This window comes from Sciurus vulgaris (assembly GCF_902686455.1).
Source record: "Sciurus vulgaris genome assembly, chromosome: 8".
Taxonomy (NCBI): domain Eukaryota; kingdom Metazoa; phylum Chordata; class Mammalia; order Rodentia; family Sciuridae; genus Sciurus; species Sciurus vulgaris.
The window spans coordinates 98,104,169-98,124,988 of NC_136468.1; the positions used below are offsets into that span (position 1 = coordinate 98,104,169).

General features: G+C 36.1%; 1 protein-coding gene across 6 annotated transcripts in view; it reads left to right on the plus strand.

Moving 5' to 3' along the window:
• GPR141 (G protein-coupled receptor 141) overlaps positions 1–20,342 on the plus strand; it is a 56,393-nt gene extending 36,051 nt beyond the window's left edge. For all 6 annotated transcript variants that reach the window (XM_079151182.1, XM_079151186.1, XM_079151183.1 and 3 more), the window contains one exon: positions 17,354–20,342. In XM_079151182.1, the coding sequence (XP_079007308.1) occupies positions 17,354–18,285 (932 nt within the window). In that variant the 3' untranslated portion in view covers positions 18,286–20,342. The remainder of the gene's footprint in view (positions 1–17,353) is intronic.
• Positions 20,343–20,820: the final 478 nt, after the last annotated feature.

Sequence of the window (20,820 nt, forward strand, 5' to 3'; positions counted from 1 at the left end):
ACCAACTTTCCCATCCCCTCTCCCCTCCCTTTATTCCCTTCTGCACGATCCAAAGTTCCTCCATTCTTCCCTTACCACCCGTCCCCATTACCTATCAGCATGCACTTATCAGAGAAAACATTTGGCCTTTGGTTTTGGGGATTGGCTTATCTACTTTAGCATGATATTCTTCAACTCCATCCATTTACCTGCAAATGCCATAATTTTATTCTTCTTTAAGATTGAGTGAAATTCCATTGTGTATATGTACTTCATTTTCTTTATACATTCATCTGTTGAAGGGCACCTGGGTTGGTTCCATAGTTTAGCTATTGTGATTTGAGCTGTTATAAACATTGATGTGACTGTGTCACTGTAGTATGCTGATTTTAAGTCTTTTGGGTATAGACCCAGGAGTGGGAATGCTAGGTCAAATGGTGGGTTCATTCCAAATTCTCTAAGGAATCTCCATACTACTTTCCAGAGTGGTTGCACCAATTTGCAGTCCCACCAGCAATGTATGAGTGTACCTTTTCCCCCACATCCTCCTCAGCACTTCTTGTTGCTTGTAATCTTCATTATTGCCATTCTAATTGGAGTGAGATGAAATCTTAGTGTAGTTTTGATTTACATTTCTTTAATTACTAGAGAAGTTGAACTTTTTTATATATTTGTTGATCAATTGTTTATCTTCGTCTATGAAGTGTCTGCTCAGTTCCTTAGCCCATTTATTAATTGGGTTGTCTTTTAGGTGTTGAGTTTTTTGAGTTCATTATACATCCTGGAGATTAGTGCTTTATCTGATGTGTGTGTGTTAGGCTTTCTTCATAATACTGATTGTTTCCTTTGTTGAGAGAAAGATTATTAGTTTTAATCCATCCCATTTATTGATTCTTATTTATTTATTTATTTATTTATATTGTAAACAAATGGGATACATGTTGTTTCTCTGTTTGTACATGGCATAAAGGTGTACCATTTGTGTAATCATAAATTTACATAGAGTAATGTTGTTTGATTCATTCTGTTATTTTTTCACTTCCCCCCACCCCTCCCACCCCTCTTTTTCCTCTATACAGTCCTTCCTTCCTCCATTCTTGCCCCCCCAACCCTAACTCTAACCCTAACACTAACCTCTCCTTCCCCCCATTATGTGTCATCATCTACTTATTAGCGATATCATTCGTCCTTTGGTTTTTTGAGATTGGCTTATCTCACTTAGCATGATATTCTCCAATTTCATCCATTTGCCTGCAAATGCCATAATTTTATCATTCTTTATGGCTGAGTAATATTCCATTGTATATATGTACCACAGTTTCTTTATCCATTCATCAATTGAAGGACATCTAGGTTGGTTCCACAGTCTGGCTATTGTGAATTGAGCAGCTATGAACATTGATGTGGTGGTATCTCTGTAGTATGCTGATTTTAAGTCGTTTGGGTATAGGCTGAGGAGTAGGATAGCTGTGTCAAATGGTGGGTCCATTCCAAGTTTTCTAAGGAATCTCCACACTGCTTTCCAGAGTGGCTGCACTAATTTGCAGCCCCACCAGCAATGTATGAGTGTACCTTTCTCCCCACATCCTCGCCAACACCTGTTGTTGCTCGTATTCTTGATAATCGTCATTCTAATTGGGGTGAGATGGAATCTTAGGGTGGTTTTGATTTGCATTTCTCTTATTACTAGAGATGTTGAACATTTTTCCATATGATTGTTTATTGCTTGTAGATCTTCTTCTGTGAAGTGTCTATTAATTTCCTTAGCCCTTTTGTCGACTGGATTATTTGCATTCTTGGTGTAGAATTTTTTGAATTCTTTATAGATTCTGGAGATTAGTGCTCTATCTGAAGTATGATTGGCAAAGATTTTCTCCCACTCTGTAGGCTCTTTCTTTGCATTGCTGATAGTTTCCTTTGCTGAGAGAAAGCTTTTTAGATTGAATCTATCCCAGTTATTGATTCTTGCTTTTATTTCTTGTGCTATGGGAGTCCTGTTGAGGAAGTCTGGTCCTAAGCCGACATGTTGAAGATCTGGACCTACTTTGTCTTCTATAATTTGCAGGGTCTCTGGTCTGATTCCGAGGTCTTTGATCCATTTTGAGTTGAGTTTCGTTCATGGTGAGTGATATGGGTTTAGTTTCATTCTGTTGCATATGGATTTCCAATTCTCCCAGCACCATTTGTTGAAGAGGCTATCTTTTCTCCATTGCATATTTTTGGCATCTTTGTCTAGTATGAGAAAATTGTATTTATTTGGGTTTGTGTCCATGTCCTCTATTCTGTACCATTGATCTACCTTTTTATTTTGGTACCAATACCATGCCAGTTTTGTTACTATTGCTTTGTAGTAGAGTTGAAGATCTGGTATTGTGATACCCCCTGTTTCACTCTTCCTGCTAAGATTGCTTTAGCTATTCTGGGTTTCTTATTCTTCCAGATGAATTTCATGATTGCTTGCTCTATGTCTGTAAGTTACGTCATTGGGATTTTAATTGGAATTGCATTGAATCTGTATAGCACTTTAGGTAGTATGGCCATTTTGACAATATTAATTCTTCCTATCCAAGAACATGGAAGATCTTTCCATCTTCTAAGGTGTTCTTTAATTTCTTTCTTTAGTGTTGTATAGTTCTCATTGTAGAGGTCTTTCACCTCTTTTGTGAGATTGATTCCCAAGTATTTTATTTTTTTCGAGGCTATTGTGAATGGGGTAGTTTTCCTAATTTCTCTTTCTGAAGGTTCATCACTTATGTATAAAAATGCATTGGATTTATGGGCATTGATCTTGTAACCTGCTACTTTACTGAATTCACTTAAGAGTTCTAAGAGTTTTCTGGTGGAATTTCCAGGTTCCTCTAAATATATAATCATGTCATCAGCGAACAGGGATAGTTTGAGTTCTTCTTTTCCAATTCGTATCCCTTTAATTTCTTTGGTTTGTCTAATTGCTCTGGCCAGAGTCTCAAGAATGATGTTGAATAGAAGTGGTGAAAGAGGGCATCCCTGCCTTGTTCCAGTTTTTAGGGGGAATGCTTTCAGTTTTTCACCATTTAGAATGATATTAGCCATGGGCTTAGCATAAATGGCCTTTACAATGTTAAGGAATGTTCCCACTATCCCTATTTTTTCTAGTGTTTTGAGCATGAAGGGGTGCTGTATTTTATCAAATGCTTTTTCTGCATCTATTGAAATAATCATGTGATTCTTGACTTTAAGTCTATTAATATGGTGAATTACGATTATTGATTTCCTGATGTTGAACCAACCTTGCATCCCTGGGATGAAACCCACTTGATCATGGTGCACTATCTTTTTAATATGTTTTTGTATGCGATTTGCTAAAATTTTGTTGAGAATTTTTGCATCGATGTTCATTAAGGATATTGGTCTGAAATTTTCTTTCCTCGATGAGTCTCTGTCTGGTTTAGGTATCAGTGTGATATTGGCTTCATAGAATGAGTTTGGGAGGGTTCCCTCCTCTTCTATTTTATGGAATACTTTGAGAAGTATTGGAATGAGCTCTTCTTTAAAGGTTTTGTAGAACTCGGCTGAGAACCCAATTGGTCCCGGACTTTTCTTTGTTGGTAGGCTTTTGATGACCTCTTCTATTTCATTACTTGAAATTGGTCTATTTACATTTATTGATTCTTGATTTTATTTCTTACACTTTGGGAGTCCTGTTAAGGAAGTCTGGTCCTAAGCCAACATGATGAAAATTTGGGCCTACTTTTTCTTCTATTTGGTGTAGGGTTGCTGGTCTAACTCTTAGGTCCTTGATTCATTTTGAGTTGAGTTTTGTGCAGGGTGAGAGATAAGGGTTTTATTTCATTTTACTACATATGGATTTCCAGTTTTCAGTATCATTTGTTGTAGAGGATATCTTTTCTCCATTGTTTGTTTTAGGTACCTTTGTTTAATACGAGTTAACTCTATATATGTGGTTCGTCTCTGTGTCTTCTTTTCTGCACCATTGGTCTACCTGCCTATTTTGATGCCAATACCATGCTGTTTTTGTTACTATTGTCTGTAGTATAGTTTAAGTTCTTGTGTTGTAATGCCTTCTGCTTCATTCTTCTTGCTAAGGATTTCTTTGGCTATTCTGGGTCTCTTATTTTTCCAAATGAATTTCATGATTGTTTTCTCTATTTCCATGAGGAAAGACATCGGGATTTTAATTGGAGTTGCATTGAATCTGTATAATGTTTTTGGTAGTATGGCCATTTTCACAATATTAATTCTGCTTATCCAAGAACATGGGAGATATTTCCATCTTCTAAGGTTTTCTTTAATTTCTCTCTTTAGTTTCCTGTAGTTCTCATTGTAGAGGTCTTTCACCTCTTTTGTTAGATTGATTCCCAAGCATTTTATTTTATTTTATTTTTTTGATGCTATTGTGAATGGGATAGTTTTCCTAATTTCTCTTTCAGAGGATTCATCACTGATGTATAGAAATGCATTAGACTTATGAGTGTTGATTTTATATCCTGCTATTTTGCTGAATTCATTTATTAGTTCTAGAAGTTTTCTGGTGGAATCTTTTGGATCCTCTAAATATAGAATCATGTCATGGACAAATAGTGATAGTTTGAGTTCTTCTTTTCCCATTTGTATCCTGTTAGTTTCTTTCTTCTGTCTAATTGCTCTGGCTAGAGTTTCAAGGAATTACATTGAATAGAAGTGGTAAAAGAAGGCATCCCCATCTTGTTCCATTTTTCTCCATTTAGAATGATGTTGGCCATGGGGTTAGCATAGACGACTTTTACAATGTTGAGGTATGTTACTACTATCCCTATATTTTCCAGTGTTTTGAACATGAAGGGGTGCTATATTTTATCAATTGACAGGATCTTTCAACATAAAAATTTCATTTTTTTTATGTGTAGTAAATATTCTTAGTCATTTAAGGATTACACTTTATTTTTCTGTCTCCTGGTTATGTTGGAACTTCTAAGTTTTGCCTTAGGAGTTTCTTAACTTTTCTTATAAATCTTCCATCTCTTGACCCTTTGTGATTGTTCCATCTGTGAATGTCTCTTTGAATATTTGTATAAGCTCAGTGACTGTGAAGTAGGATATTTTTAAATTTCAATAACAACTGAGTATTTTTTTTTTTATATTTACATCATTCTCTGTCCTCTGAGGGCACTGATAGATGCTTTGTTGCCTCTTTGCCCTTTTAGCTTACTAATTAGTCTTGGCTCTTTTGCCCGAGGAATTTGAACTCTATCTAATGTGTCATTTATTTTCCTAACATTTCCAGTGATTATTTCTTGTCTTTTTAAGTTTGTATTTGATCTAATGATTTCATCACTTGCCATAAAGAGCCTCAAGCGCAAACTATTCTTTCCACCCGTCTTCAATTTTTGTTTAGTTGGTGACATTTTCTCCTAAGTGGTGCTGACTGATGCTAACCCTTATACTATTTAAACTTGACTGACATGATAGCCAGCTAATGATAGCATGCTTCTGTCTTGGCCTTCTCTAACTCTTCATTGGTGTCAAAATGTTTTTTAATTGAAATATTAAGTGTTATTTGATATTATAAAATACCCTGCATCTCATAGTTTTCAGTAAAAAATAGGAAATCTCGAGTTTGGCAACATACTGTGTAAGCCTCATTGCAAACACTCGTCTGTTCTACTGATTTATTTTATGTTCCAGGCACCTCAGATTGTGGGTCATTCCCTAAATATGTATCCACTCTTTACTCAGACTCCTTGCTTGAGTGCTTATCTCATCTTTACATCCAGAACTTCAACTCATCCTTCAAGATCAGTATCTATCAAATACCTGTACCCATTTTGATACTACTCTTGACTATATCTTAAAATAACTACTCTCTTTTTTGAAATTTTATAGCACTTTTTTCTTCCCTGTAGGGTTTCCTGTTAATAATCTATGTATCTCTTTCTCTCTTGCCAAACAGAAGGAGACTTAAATGCACTGATTTTTTTCCATTTCTGAATCTTTCCTACCTACTGTACAATAAACATTTAAAAATTATATTATTTTTTCAACAAGTGAAGTGAGAAATCCAAGATTATAGATGCTCTTTTATTTTGAAAAGAGTAGAGGTCCTGGTAACTGAGGTCCATACACTCATAAGGATGTGGATTGCTTAACATTATTTTGGAGGATTCTGAAAATTTTGTAGGACTCTAATTTAATGGGATGGTCTCTGATGTTGGTTCTATCATAGATTCTTTTATAACAACCACAGAGACCACTTCCATGTCTCACTTCTGGCACTGGGGTAGTCTCTTCACCACGGGCAATGACCACTGAGACCCAAGAAAGTTTGTGGGCAAGACACTGGGAAGGGAACTGGCAAGACATAAGGAAATTGACACTAGCCAAGTCTTAGGTGAATCCAAGGAACTGTCCTGTGGGTTGAGGTTAGAGCCGAACAAGAAAAAAAAAAAAAAAAAAAAAAAAAAAAAAAATCATGCAGGCAAGATGGCAGAACACTAGTGTTCTACCAGGGTGGGGAGAAGGCTAGTTCAGAGCTACAATAATCAATGGGCCCTGGTTCAACATATTGTGCTAATAGGTATATTAGAAGGTTGATAAATCTTCTAATCCATAAATCTATCTATCTATCTACCTAAAAATTTGTTCACTAAAAGAAAACAAAGTATTTTAAGTAGGAGAATGAGAGTAGAAAAGAACAAACTGGAGTTTAAGGTAAGACTTCATGCTAGACTTCTAAAATCATTGCAGAGTAAAAGAAGGGATCCTCACCTACAATGAGAGGTTCATGCCTAGGATGAAGTGGCCCATGCACTGCCAGGGAGGCAGCCATGCTTCCTTGGGAGAGTTTTCTCAGGATCCACAGTTTATTTCTGGGATCCTGACATTAGTTACTGGTGTAGACCTGAATGCAGCTCTATCAAAGAAAGATGTAATGAGGTCAATAACTTTTTCACCATTATTTTATCCATCCAACTAATAACCTGTCTACTATTTTAGAAAATTATGCTAACATTGGAACAAATTCACAATTAAGGGGTCCACAAATAATTAAATATGGAATTATGAATTAATGAAGGAAGGAATGAGAGTTCTATGTAAATCACTTTGAGAAAGCAATTGAGAATGTCTATAGGGCTAAGCAAGGCTCCTGAGAGTTTGGAATCTGAGTTTGCACCTCAAGGATGCATAAGAGCATTAGAATAGGGTAGAATATTTTGGAAAGAGGAAATAAAGTGAAGATACATGGGTGAGATATCAAAACTGAATGACCGAGTAGATGTAAATATTGTTTTTTAATAATCCCTAGTTCCTTGTATTGGTAATGGATTGTATCCATGATATCTGTTGCCTTCTTTCAAATCTCAGATTGGCTGCCTTTGTTGGTAAATGGTTCATATTGTATTAGACAGCCAACTGGGTAAATAGGCAAGACGTTTGCATCACTTCTTGGTATAAAGACCCAAACCCAGGAAAATTACATAGCTGGCTCAGAGCCTAAGAATAACAACAGCATTGCTGGCTGGGACCTTCAGAGTCTCTCTTCCTCTTTTTCCTCTTTCTTATCCTTCCTGTACCTTTCCTTTGTTTTCCCCCACTTTCTCCTTTTTTCTCGTCTTCCTCCTCTTTCCTTCCATCATCTTGTTGATATTCTATCTTCTTTCATGAGTTTGTTGAATCATTACAGAAACACTAACCACCCATCTTACATCAAATACTGCTAGTGCTTATACTATTTTTTTTTCTACAAAAATTGGGTATGGAGTTTTTAAGAAATAAAAGTGTGTCTAAAACATTCTATTCTATATGACTTCTAGTTTTTTTTAAATTCCTTTTTTTTTTTCACCTTCAAATGGTCTGTATCCCAAAGCTCAAGGGAAATTACAAAACTTGAGCCTAATATTGAAAAATTCAAATACATATAATCCAAACTTAACACTCGGGAGAAGAAGCTGCTTCTCATTTAATAAGAGAGGGTTTGTTTCACCACAGTTGGCAAGTTCTGCAGGTAGCACACTTCAAATCCAGGAACAGAGCTGGTCTTTGAGCATGGCAACCATGGGTGCTGGCTCAGTTGTTCTGCGTACCCAGGTCCTGGATGTGATATCCATCTCTCAGTCCTGTCTATCATGTACCCAGTCAATCACTGCTTCACAGCCCACTTCATCTCTCAGACATTGTGGCTTTCCCATAGTCTCAGTGTCTGTTCCCATTTGCAAGCTATTATTCTGAAGTGAGACATTGAAAACATTTCTGAATAGCATTTATTGTTTTTGTATATGCTCATTTTTTTTGCAATGAAGACATTTCCTTCCAAGGTTTTTAAGCTTTGAACTTTCTTTTATGTGCAGATGCTTGAAGTGTCCTCCATCCAAATCTATCAGACACATAAAGTAACAGATTAGGTAATCTTTAATAGCTGAGGTTAAAACAAACACATTTATTTTAGTTGAATTGCTGTTGTTATCAATTGCAATTGAAAATATCTTTGTATCACTGTACAGAGAAATTTGACCTGCAAGATCAATATAACACAACTAAAATAAAAACTCAGATTAAAATTATCCGCATATTTCAATGTTTCAACTTCAATGTGGAAAATACAATTCTTCAAGGCAATATTGATAATGTTACTGGTCCCACATGCCCATATCTTCTTGTGGATCAGAGAAGAGGCTATTGTGAAAATGTAGCAATATGCTTATATCTAGGGAGATCACCATCCAACTCTGTTGGTATGTCCTTAGACATGCTCAGTCATGACTACAAGCTAGTCATGCACACAGGAGATTGAATTGTCTCTCTGAGAATGAAAGGGGAAAGAGAAATTTTGAGTCAAGTAATTAAAAAGTCCCATCAATCCCTAAATGCAGAGGAATACTTCTTGCACATATACATTTTTGTTTTTCTCCTGTGGAAGAAATTGGCTCCAATTCCTATCTGGCCTCCTGAACTACCTGTGATCTCAAAAGCTTTTATTGCTGCATGGTCTTCCTCCTTTGGCCATATTCTACTTCCTCCTTGGCTTTCAAAAGCTTGTGAGTCTTGGATGTAGGGTGCTCATTATATAGGATGACGTTGTCTCCAAGAGAATAATAAAAGAGCAAGTTCCTTGTAGAAAGAGGCAAAGAAAAAGAGACTTTGCTTTTTTTTTTTTTAAAGGAACATGCTCTAGGCAGAAAGAACTTTTTAACCTCTCCTCTCTTTTGCACTGTGTTACCTAGGAGAGTCAAAGCCTGGTTTCTTAGGAGTGATGTGAAGTAAGAGTGTGCCCCCAGCAGGTAGAGTGGAGGAGAGCAGGCCCAGTTTAGCCCAAGGATTATTTTAGCTGCAATCCATGGGACAGAATGAAGAAGCTGAATTGGAGGTAGACCATCTGGGAGTTTTGCACAATGTCCTGATTAAGTGTGGGCAAAACAGAGTAAAAAAAAGAAAAAAGAAAAAGAAATCAGAACTTAGCAACAAGCTAGGTCTATTCAGACATATATGTAGCATCTGAAAAACCTGTCAGGACCCAGTCACAGGGGAGGTATTCACAGACAGGTGGGATGAGGGAGCTTGGTCATCAAATTATAATGATGGCACCTGTACAGGTAAACAGAACAACTAAGTGGTCCCAGTAATAGAACTGGGATAAGGAAGCAGAGTCAAACTTTTTGCAAGAACTGGATATGCCATAAGGACAGGGTTGGAACAGTAAATGGCTCCTACAGAATCTCCTGAGATGTGGATAAACACTTCCTGATTGGGAACTGATTGCTCCAGAACTTGAAGTGGAACTGCAGCCACAGGAAAGGATCAAGTAGGAATATGGATGGTCTTCCTCCAATTCAGCTTCTTCATTCTGTCCCATGCATCATAGCTAAAACAATCCTTGGGCTAAGCTGAGCTTTGAAGAGAGTATTATCTAGAAGAGAATTCAGACTGCAAAATCAAGCTGAGGGAAAGTACTGGCAATGGGTTTGCTTGGGAAACACTCAATAATGAGGTCAGGATTGCTGAATCTGAGTCAGGGGTTTGGTGGGGAGTGAACCAGAGTGTGTCAGGTCAGAGAATCAAAACCAGGTGTTGGGTGGCAAGTGAACAACGGGTAACATAGATGATGTGGATGGGTCTGGGCTGGGAAGATGTGGGGTTTGCTCCATGTAATTGGATAACTGAATGGTTTGAAAATGTGGCCATACCTGCTTTTATTTTCATGCTGACAGGCAAGAAAAGTCCCAGATTTTTGGAAAGGAAGATACCTCAGATCCTGGGAATAATTGTGATGTCACATAACACGTGGCATTTATTCTAGCACATGAACTAGGAACATTGGTGGGGAAAGCCACAGAAAGATGTTGTCATGATTGGTATCCCTGATTGTTGTTGTTTCAGCTATTGTCAATCAGTTTGCTATTCCTTTCAGGAGAGAAAAAGGTTGCAGGGTTTTAGCAGCCCAAAGAGGATAGTTAGGCTGAAAGATGTTCCATTTTATTCTTTGGGTTTATTCTTATTTCATACAGTAATTGATATTAATCAACGATTGTATTATACATTATTTTAACTTTTTTCATAAATTATCAAATTTGCCTCATAATGCTATATGAGATAGGCAGAGATTACATTTTGGTGAGCAAAATAAGCCTCATACAGATTAAGTAATTTTCCCATAGTAACAGTACAAACAGTAGCAGATGTAAGAATCAAAGCAGTGCACTGTGCTCTTAGGTAGACCTTTAGTTATTCCTCCACATAAGATTTAAGAACCATTTTTTGTGTGTTGGCTACTGCTATAGAAACAAGAATAGGAAAAAATAAAAATACACACAGTTCTTGTCTCCATGGAACTTAAATCTGAGGGTAGGGGTTGAGACATGCCAGCAACCAGTACTCATGCACTCATGTAATTACTTAGTCATACTTGTAGGGAGAATTCTGAAAGAGAAAGTCAGGCAGACCTGACTTGGTATGGGATCAGACACAGAATTCCTAAGGATCTGACTATAGCTTTAGAGGCTAAAGGATTAGAAAGCTAGATAATGGGGTTTGGGAGAAGATGTAGTGGTGCTAAGGCAAGAAGAAGAAGGAAGAGGAGGAGGAGGAAGAGGAGGAGAAGAAGGAGGAAGAGGGAGGAGGAGGGGAGGAAGAAGAAGAAGAAAAAAGAAGAAAGAAAGAAGGAAATGAGGTATTGGATGGAGCACCTGGAACAAGGCCATTGTGACCAAAGCTCAGAAAGTGAAATGGGGATTTATAGAGCATGCCTACTATATGCACGAGTTAGTGCACCCCAAAATTTCCAAAGCATATTACCATAATCTATTCATTTCGTAATATAAATTTTATGAAACTTTGAGAGATAATCTTTGCAAGTTTGCAAGGAAATTAACTTTTTTGTTGAATTCTTGAGTTCAAGACTATAAGGATTTAAAACATTAAAAATTATATCAGCTTCTGTATCTTCATGGGAAAGAATGGCTATTGGCTGATGAATGCTTCATACAAGAATAATTTAAAAAGCTAAATGAAATAGAGAAGTTATTTGCTTGAAGATGGTGGAGCGCAGCTGAGGCAATGAATGAAGAGGTTGAGATTCCAGAACAAAGAAAAGCTCAAACAGGTGAGCTTCATTGAGCAGCTCCTTTTCACAAGAGTGGAATTTTTAAATTCAAGGCCAAGAATTGAGAATTGAAGTTGTTCATCAATTTGTGTGGACATTTTGGTGAATTCTGGAGCTTTTTGGAGTGGGAGACTAAGATCTTCAATCTGAAAACTTTTGGAAAGCATAGCAGAGATATCATAAGTTTTATAAGACAATGATTAGATGCCAGTCCATCAGAAAACAGGGATCAAGGACAATAGTTTTAATGGTAGTTGAAAATAAAGGAGGGCCAGACACCTGGAGGTAGATTAAACCTTAGTAGGCCAATAAACAAACCTTGATTCAAAATCACCTGAATATATTGGAGGAAAACCTAATGCTTCCTAGGAGGAAGAAAATGCTATTTGGAAACTTGACCTTTTTAAAAAACAAAGTATGCAAAATTACTAGACATACCAAAAGCTAAGATCATGTAACAGAAAATCAAGAGGAAAAAAAATAGAACTACATCTACAAATGCGACTAACAGGCTTTTAAATAAATATGGTTAATAAATTTAAGAAATTAGAGGAGAAGAAAGAAAATGAAACATTATGAGCAAATCCCATAAGCATAATAGAATTTATAAAAGTAATAATTACACATTCTAGAACTGAAAATAATTATATCTTATATTATGAACCCACAAGTTGGTTTCACAGCAGATTAAACACAACCAAAGATAGGAGTACTGAACAAGAATAATTGAAAATACTCAATGTTATAGAGATGGAAAAATGCATCAGAATTTAACAAAAATGTAGAGGTTAGAGAAACAGTAAAAATGCCTTGTATAAATATAAATGAACTCTGACAGGAGAGAAGAGATTGGGGCAAAAGAATATTTGCAAATATAATACTAAAAGTTTCCCCAAAGTGACCAAGACACCAACCCATAAATTTAAGAAAACATGAGAACCCCCAAGCAGCATAAACAGAGAAAAACACTACATGTACAAAACAACATCAAACGCAATATAAGTTAAAGTAGAAAGAAAGAGACAGAGAATTGTAACAGAATAAGCAGTAGCCATGTTGACAACTGAAGTCTCAATAATGATAACTAGAGGATAATGTATACCATCTTTAAAGTATTGAAAGGAAGTGCCAACCTAGGTTTCTATGCCTTGCAAATATATCCTAATTATGAAGATGAAATGAAAACATTTTCACAAACATGTAAGCCCTTAAAGAATTAACTTATACTAGAAGAAATAGTAAATGGAATTCTTCAACAATATCCTGGATGGAAACACAGAAATTCAGGGAGAAATAAAGAGCAATGGATAAGGACACTAAGTGAGGAAAAATACATGACTATCGTTTAAACATCAGGGGTTTAAAAGACATGTAGAATTAATATGCATGAAAACAATAAAATGGAGGGGTGGGATAAACGGAGTTAAATGACCTGAATTCGTAGGTTTTTTAAGGGAAGAGACATAGCAATTTTTGTTTACAAGTGACACATTTAAAGTGTAAGAATTATAAAGACAGCAGGTAGGAGGATGGAAAATATGTAAAGTATGAAAACTAAACAAAAAAAGGTTTAAGTGTGAGTAAAAGTAGTTCCTAAAGAAGAACCACTATTAGAAATAAAAGTGACATTTTAGAATGAATATATCACTTATATTGTGATTCTTGCATTCTAAATGTGTCTTTTGTAAACACTAGATAGCTGGATCCTGTTTCTTTAATTCAATCTAACAAACTTTATGTTTTAATTGGACTGTTTACTCCATTTACGTTTGATATAATTTCTGATTGAAGTTACATTTGTTATGTCATCTTAATATTTGAAATCTAGGGTATATACTAATGAGTACCAGAATTAGGCCATAGCTGTCCCAGAGTAGCCAATTTCACTACTATCTTGCCAGATGATCTAATCTCTCTGCATGTTGACATTCTCATTTGGCTGACATCTGCCTCCAAGATTTGCAGTATAACAACAGACCAGCAAATGAAGTCATATGCAAATACTAATGCTGCAAAAAAAATCTCTAACAAAAGTTAGCAAGAAAAATTCTATAAAAAGTAGGCAAGAAAGAGAATGTTTATTGAGTGGGAGTGGGCTAGCCTATGGGATCTGCTGAAAACCAAGTAAAGGGGTTAGGAGAGTTAGGACTCCAAGAAGCAGAAAGAGCTGCTTTGTTGATATATTGTCAGACAGTCTTGCAAGTGGAACAAAGTTTCCTGATGGCCTTCTCTCCTGCTTATGTTAACATTTAGAAACTTGAACTTGGCAGATTTACAATGCTTCTCCATGACATACAATAATGTTTTGGAATGTGTGTATTGTGTATGTATGCGTATGTATGTGTGTGTGTGTGTGTGTGTGGTGGGAAAGAGAGAGAGAGAGAGAGAGAGAGAGAGACAGACAGACAGACAGACAGACAGACAGATTCTGAAAACCTTAGTCAAATCCTACCCAGGACTCAGTTTTATCACCTAGATTTCAGTATAATAATACATTACCCAACTCACAGACATATACTGAGGGTTAAATTAAATATAGCAATGTAGTATAGTCCTGGCACAGAGACAATTGTTTAACATGTGTTTCTGATATCTGAAAGAGCGATATCACAAAAGTTTATAATAAAGAAAGAGGACCTAAGTCAAGTGATGTGCTATTGATTTTACTTTCTTCTTTCAGAAGTCAGTCTGAGTAGGCCAATGGCCAAAGGAAATGGGGAACAGAAGTCATGGTGGCACAGCCATAACTGACTCAGAGATGAATGCAGGGTAATTCCTACTTGAGAAATTACTTTTCCACCGAGAAAAATAAGAGACAAGCAGAGATGACACATCACATAGATCAAGTCTACCATGAGGCAACCCCTCTCAGAGCCCCTAAGGAAATACCCGATCATGATTCTTTGAAGTTGAATTCCATGCTCACAAAATCAGAGGCTTCCTGGAGTTAGGTTATTATTACTTAAAAAAAAAATCTATTGAGGTATAAGTATATGCAAGCAAATTTCTCAATTTTAAGTATAATTCAATGAATGTTGTCAAATAACCATGGTAGTAATCAACACGACTTAAAACATTTCCATAACCCTATAATCTCTATACCCTACTTGGAAGCCGATTCCTTTCCCCACAGCCTGGGCCAGAGCCTATACTGATTTGCTTTCTCTCACATTAGTTATGCCTTTTCTAGAAAAAGAAATCAAATAGTATGTACTTTTTGTGGCTGGTATCTTTCATTGAGCACAGTGTTTCTCAATTTGTTAAAAATTACTGTTCCCCTAGAAAGCATTTTTAGGTTTTCTTTTTTTCCCTAAGTATCTCTTCCCTCCTTCTGAAATTTTAATACAGCAGATATATCTGAGTGGTTACATACTCTGTGTGTGTGTGTGTGTGTGTGTGTGTACACACACACACACACATATATATATACATATATATTTCCATGCTTTATATATACAGAATAATATTTTCTCACACATTGTTTTAGTCAGCTTCTTCACTGGTGTGACCAAAAGACTTGACAAGAACAATTTGGAGGAAGAAAAATTTATTTAAGGCTCACGGTTTCAGAGGTCTCAGTCCATAGATGGCTGACTCCATTGCTCTGTGCTGGGGGCAAGGTAGAACATCAAGGCAGGGCTATGAGGGAGGAAAGCAGCTCAGGACATGACTATCAGTAAGCAGAGAGACTAAGTTCTGCTAACCAACGACAATATATATATATATATACCCCAAAGGCCCATCCCCCAGTGACCCACCTCCTCTATTTACAACCTACCTGCCTACAGTTATGAGCCAGTTAATGCCTTTCAGGGAATCAATGAACTGATGAGGTTAATGTCCTGATGATCAGTCACCTCACCTCTGAAAAGTCTAGTATTCTTACTCATGAGCTTTTGAGGACACCTCATACCTAAGCCATAATACAAATGAAGGACAATATTTTTTGTACCTTAAGGCACTGTCACCTCCTTGAGAATATATTTGATTTAGTATGTTTTTGTGATTCATCAGTGTTACATATATCAAAAGTAGGTTCATTTGTATTGCTGGGTAATACTCCATTGTTTGAAAAGACATTTAAGGAATGAATAAAAATAATTGCAAATATGTTATAAAGGTCAGGTACTGAGTGAACAATTCACTTTGAATTTATTTGAGTCTCCCTAGTATCAGTAAGCAGACCTCTACAAAGACAATTGTTCAAGTCAGAAATCTGGTCATGATTATGATTCTTCTCTACCCATCATGTCCCTATGTTCAATCCATCAGAGTTTGATTATTTCTTGAATCTGGTCTCAAAGGATCAGACTTTGTCACTGTAAACCAGAACATTCTACACATGTAAATATATAGATCTTATCTTACATGAGAAACTATTGAAGGCATTTAAATAGGAAATGTGACATAACTTCTTGATGAAATTGAAAGACTTCTAAATCTTTCATAATAACTAAGTTGAATATGGAGTATGAGGGATTGAATAATTTGGAGAGAGAATTTTTTCAGGAGTTTGGAGGAGGAATGTCAGTTTCCCTCTTATGAATTTGAGGGCAGGGGATAAGAGAATTGGAAGACATGCATGTTTTTGTTAGGGACTCTGTTAAATGTAACAGTAAAGCCTCACAGTTACATAAAAATAAAATTATAATGAAAAATTCAGATAAACCTTTCTATTGCTTGTCACTGCCTTGACTTATCTAAATTTTTGTCAAATTAATCAGTATCCTAAATGAATTAAGTATGAATCTTCTTGGGTCATTTGCAAGTGAGTTAGAAGGATTTTTGAGAACTAGAATCATGCTTTAAAAATATCTTGTATCATTTTATCCATCCATTCATCTTTCAATCCATCTCCATTGTATAAAGAGATATTCAAGAAATGAATAAGAATAATTGCAAATGTATTATGAAGGTCAGATACTGCGTGAACAATTCAATGTGAATATATTTGAATCTCCCTGGTGGAAGGATTTGGAGAACTAGACACATGCTTAATAAATACCTTGTATAAAAATATTTCCTAGTGGTTCTTATAGTACTAGTATTCATGTATCAGTTCCACATTGTCTGTAATTCTCTTGGAAGATTTATGCGAATTACTTTGTCCATACGTGTGTGTATGTGTGTGTATTTTTTTCTGATAGCATCTTAAAGATTAAGATTAGATTTTTATTCCTATTAAAGATTAAGAATCAATGACTATTATGGTTTAGGTATGATTAGTGTGCATCTCCCTAGGTTTCATATGCTGAAATTGAATCCCTTTGTGAGGCGTTAAGAGGGTAGAAACTTAATCCAACTATGGAGTTTAAGGTGACAACTTTGGGGGGATTAAGATCAGATAAATTCATCAGGGTGGTGTCCCTATAACTGAATCTTTATAAAAAGAGGGAGAGAGACCAGAAGAGGCACAGACACACATGCATGCTCCCTGTCTCTTGACATGTGAAGCTTTGTGACACCCTACAAGTCTGCAACAAGAAGGCCATTACCAAGGGTGACACCTGACCTTGGTCAGAACCATGAGCCAAAATAAGCCTAATTTCTTTATAAAGTCATCTAGTCTGTGGTATTGCATTAATAGGAACAGAAAATGGACTGATACAATGACTTGCTGTGTTTTAGGTTTAAGATAAACATGCATATGACACAATCTTCATTCTTAAGGCACATAAAGTTTGTCATGTAAATAGATAAATTGCATAGATAAATTGCAAAGCCATGTTGTCAGTGCCTTTAAGGTGATCTGAATGAAGCTCTGAAGGTTTGTCAGGTAAGCTGATGCTTTTTCTCTTCCAGGCAATGTCAGAAGAATGACTGGCTACAATATCTCCGGGAATTCCTCTTGTGATCCTATACTGACTCCTCATTTAACCAGGCTCTACTTCATAGTGCTCATTGGAGGACTGGCAGGTGTTATCTCCATTTCGTTCCAACTGGTGAAAATGAATACCCGGTCCGTGACCACCACAGCAGTTGTTAACCTGGTGGTGGTCCACAGTGTTTTCCTGCTGACGGTACCTTTCCGCTTGTCCTACCTCATCAAGGAGACCTGGATGTTTGGATTGCCCTTCTGCAAATTTGTGAGTGCCATGCTGCACATCCACATGTACCTCACATTCCTCTTCTACATGGTGATCCTGGTTATCAGGTACCTCATTTTTTTCAAGCACAAGGACAAAGTGGAATTCTACAGAAAACTGCACGCGGTTGCTGCCAGTATGGGCATGTGGCTTTTGGTGATTGTCATCGTGGTACCCCTGGTCATTTCTCAGTATGGAAATAATGAGGAGTACAATGAACAGCACTGTTTTAAATTCCATAAGGAACTTGCTCTTGAGTATGTTCAAGTCATCAACTACATGATAGTCATTATTGTCATAACCCTCGCCGTGATTCTCTTGGTCTTCCAGATCTTCATCATTATGTCCATGGTGCGGAAGCTAAGCCACTCCTTACTGTCCCACCAGGAGTTCTGGGCTCAGCTGAAGAACCTATTTTTTATAGGCATCATCCTTACTTGTTTTCTCCCCTACCAGTGCTTCCGGATCTATTACTTGCATGTTGTGGCACACTCCAAGAACTGCAACGATAATGTTGCATTTTACAATGAAATTTTCTTGAGTGTCACAGCAATTAGCTGCTGTGACTTGCTGCTCTTTGTTCTGGGGGGAAGCCATTGGTTTAAGCAGAAGATAATTGACCTATGGAATTGCCTTTTGTGCCGTTAGCCACGAACTACAATATTCATTTCTTCCTATTGGGAGTGAAAATGGGCCAGCGAAGTAAGAATGACATTTCATTATTTGGTCCAGCCAAACAAAGGACTATAAAATATCAGAGCACTCATCTCAGTCTTTACTTTATCCCTATGGTCTCTGAAAGATGCCTATACAAAGATCAGTGATGATGACTCCACCTGGAGTTGCAATATTGCGTTATTTTCTGGTATGGAATTTATGCTTGGTCCATTCAGGCAACATGAGTCTAACAGGTGCTAGTTAGCTCATTCTAATTTCCTTGGCTAGAAGCATGGTCTCTTCATGGGCTTTGGACTGGACTCAGTCGTCTAGTTCTTTTCACTCCCCTTCACTATAGGCAGGTTATACTTATAACCTGGTTATACTTTAGTTCTAAAGACACATACTCTGTGTGGTTCACCAGCTAAGATGGCCCATTCAACTCATACTGGCAAAAAGAGATAAAGGGGAGGAACAGTATGAAACTTTTCAAGGTAATCAATCATAACTGGTGAGAAGTCCAGTATCTAGACATGAAGAGAAACAGAACTTGTAGACTACTGTTGGAACAAGGATTTCTAGATTTGTCTTTTGAAAGGTCAAGTTTAAGGTCATGGGATCTTCTCAGTAACAGCAATTGTGCTGTTCCTCCAAAAATCATTTATATGTTTACTGAACATATCTAAACAATGGTGAAACTGTAAATTAGAGAATATTCCTGATCAGTGTGCTGCTAGACATTAAAATGTGTTCCCAAGAGAGATGATTGACATTTTTTTCCCATTCTGTGTTTTGGAAGAATTTTTAGATGTCTTGGGCTACAGTTAATTTAGATTTTGTTTTGATACAGAAAGTTCTCTTGAAATCTTTGGAGTTCCATTTCACTCTTAAAGTTACTTTGTTTTTTTTTTTTTTTTTTTTTTTTTTTTTTAATGAAAACTACATTCTTAAAATCTTTTGAGAAATGTATGGAGTAACCACTAATTTAGACTGTATGAGATTAGACTGCATCAAGAAAGTTTTCTGAATATTTGAGGAATTAACGAACAAATGGACTTAAAAATAATAAAATTGCAACCTTTAAAACATTAAATAACTTGGAGTTTTTGCCAAATTCTGAGTAGCATTTTGCCATTGATTTGCAACTTGTGATATGTGTCACATTCTATTTCAAGAATGTCTATTAATGGCTAAGTTGATATTAGGGTTGCGGATTTTATTTCCTTCCTGCTGATATTTCTGTGCCTTCAAAATTTCATAATCTGAACTTGCCAAGGAACAAATCCAGTTTCATATTTTTAATGCGTCAGGAAACCTGTAGTAACTAATGGTAAGAACAGAACAACTGAGTGAATCGAGAACTTATTTTTTTCCCCAGCAAGATATATCTTCACAATTTAATGATTTTCTATAGTTGGCTATCACATTATAGATCCACACATACATCAAGGGAACAGAAAGTAGCCCTGTGAGTTTCTAGCATTAAAATTGCCAATTCATAGAAATTAATTCTAAGGAAGAAAAAACAGCAACATACTGGGAACATGATTGGTTCCCAATATTTTTTTCCATTTTAAATTTGTCATTTTTTCTCTTTTAAATTAGATCACTTTTATTTATTATTTGTTTTCTCTTCCCATTGATGTTTCTTAGTTTTTTATTTCTCTCTTTGATCCCTAAAAGTTGTAAAACAATTACTAAGATATGAACACTTTACAGAAATTTGTAATATCCAAAAAATGTATGAGAAAATAAAGAAATATAGTAAAATATTTAAGTTTAAAAAACTACTCATGGGAATTTCAAGAGATTTCTCTTCTTATATTATTATTATCATAATATTTTCTACCTTATAGGTTGTATTATGACCTTTTCCAGATATCAGATATGTTGAGGCCAGGCAATTATGCTTTTCTCTGTATATATACTGTGTTATAATAAAAGGCTTACTTCTGTGGGCCTATAAAAGAAAAATTATCCAAATATGAAAATGCAGCATTCTATAAAAAGATATCTTATTCATCAGTATAAATGAAATAAATATAATAATTTCATTTCACTTGTTATTTGTCTTTAATTGGTATGAGACCTGATATAACATAGGAATGGGGATGAGATTGACCTCAAGGACCATTTTTGAATATTACCATTTTAAGAGAGGATTACTAATATTTGGGGGTGGAGCCAAGGACAGGTATCTTGACTTGGATACAGTTGTCTGCACAAAAAAGTATTATCAGGTCTTTCTTTTTTTATTAAAGAGCCTGTTTGTACTTGCACTCTATTTGAATGAGTTTTCAGATATTCATAAACTGAAGCATGCACTGAAAATAATCAGAGCAGTTAATTTTTATTCAGTTTTATAAATGCATAGTATTTTTTGTGTGCGGTTGAAATGTTTTGAACTTTTTGAAAATGGAAATGCAACTACCATGGAATTTTTTTTTTTTTTTTTTGTACCAGGGATTGAACCCAGGGGCACTTAACCATTGAGCCACATCCCTAAACCTCTTAATTTTTATTTTC